At 36.8% G+C, this 1,246-nt stretch overlaps 1 protein-coding gene across 1 annotated transcript; it reads left to right on the forward strand.

Annotated features, from left to right (window-relative positions):
• The first annotated feature begins 445 nt into the window (after positions 1-445).
• On the forward strand, positions 446-1,027 carry LOC135224838 (uncharacterized). The gene has a single exon (XM_064264158.1). It carries the CDS (start codon positions 446-448, stop codon positions 1,025-1,027), a length of 582 nt encoding a protein of 193 aa, XP_064120228.1.
• The last annotated feature ends 219 nt before the right edge of the window (positions 1,028-1,246 follow it).

Consider the following 1,246-nt stretch of genomic DNA (forward strand, 5'->3'; position numbering starts at 1 on the left):
GGAATTAACTTTGTGAAAGGCTTTACTTGTTTATTTAGTTGAATATGCCATTTAATTTGCTGTTTCAATGTTTTCTTTAATGTCATTTGAATTACAAATTTTATTAAATAATCTAAGTTTATTGAAACACTGCATTATTATTAATTGTATTGTATTGCTTTAATTTGAGTGATTTGCCTTTGTAATTGTTGAGTAAGAAATTTGAGAATAAGTGATTGTTACTGTTTCGTGATCTTGTAAGATTTTCCGATGACTTGTTGTCATAGTTTGTTGTAAGAATTTAAACAGAATACAGTTAGAAACAGCGGCGTCACCACCCGGCTTTCCTTTCTCAACCCTTCTTGGATGTTGTTAGTCATATATTAAGAACATTTTGGTGCCCAGACCCGGGAAACGATATCAAGAACCCGTTTGTGAGTAATTATATGCTAATAAATAGTTCAAGATGGAGAATTTGTTAAAGAAGAAAAAGGCAGCCAGAGGATGGGTTTCTAGGCTAGGAAAGGAACTCATAAGTTTATTAGGAAGGCCTGTCCTTAGTGCAGTTGAATTGAAGGCTGTTATTGACAATTTTGATATTCGTTTGTCCAAGTTAGATGAAGTACAGTCAGAAATAGAAGTTGAGTTAGAAAGTGACTTGCTTGATGATGACTTGGACAAGGCCTTTGAGTTTAGAACGTCTCTTATACCTAGGATTAAAGCTGCTGAGAAACTCCTAGAGTTAGACAAAAAAGGTGACGATGTTAGTAGTACTACTAATGGATCTTCAGGTGCACAAGTGAAGCTGCCTAAGCTAGAACTGCCGAAATTTAAAGGAGAAGTGACAGAATGGCAGTCCTTTTGGGACCAATTCAGTTGCCATGTAGACAATTCAGATATACCAGTAATAAGTAAGTTTAGTTATTTAGCGTCATTGCTGGAAGGAGAAGCCAAATCATTTATCTCAGGTCTATCTCACACAAGTGTAAATTATATAAGATTGCATGTGATCTACTTAAGGAGAGATTTGGAAGGCCAGAGAGGATGATATTTGCCCATGTTCAAGCACTTTTAAACGGCAAGGTTCCTGTTAAGGCAGGAGGCCCTAAGTATGTTTACCTGCTGTGGAATCTACAGGATGAGTTGTTGACGTATATCAGAAGTTTAGAGGCTTTAGGTGTATCTGGTAAGCAGTGTGAAGTTTTCCTGACGCCAATTATTCTTTCTCGTCTTCCGAGTGAAATACGACTGGAGTGGGCTAGGAAAG

The sequence above is a fragment of the Macrobrachium nipponense genome, chromosome 12 (genome assembly GCF_015104395.2).
Source record: "Macrobrachium nipponense isolate FS-2020 chromosome 12, ASM1510439v2, whole genome shotgun sequence".
Lineage (NCBI taxonomy): Eukaryota > Metazoa > Arthropoda > Malacostraca > Decapoda > Palaemonidae > Macrobrachium > Macrobrachium nipponense.

Bases quoted from the DNA above. Each gene is read 5' to 3' on its own strand.
- LOC135224838 (XM_064264158.1), top strand. From the start codon at position 446: ATGGAGAATTTGTTAAAGAAGAAAAAGGCAGCCAGAGGATGGGTTTCT.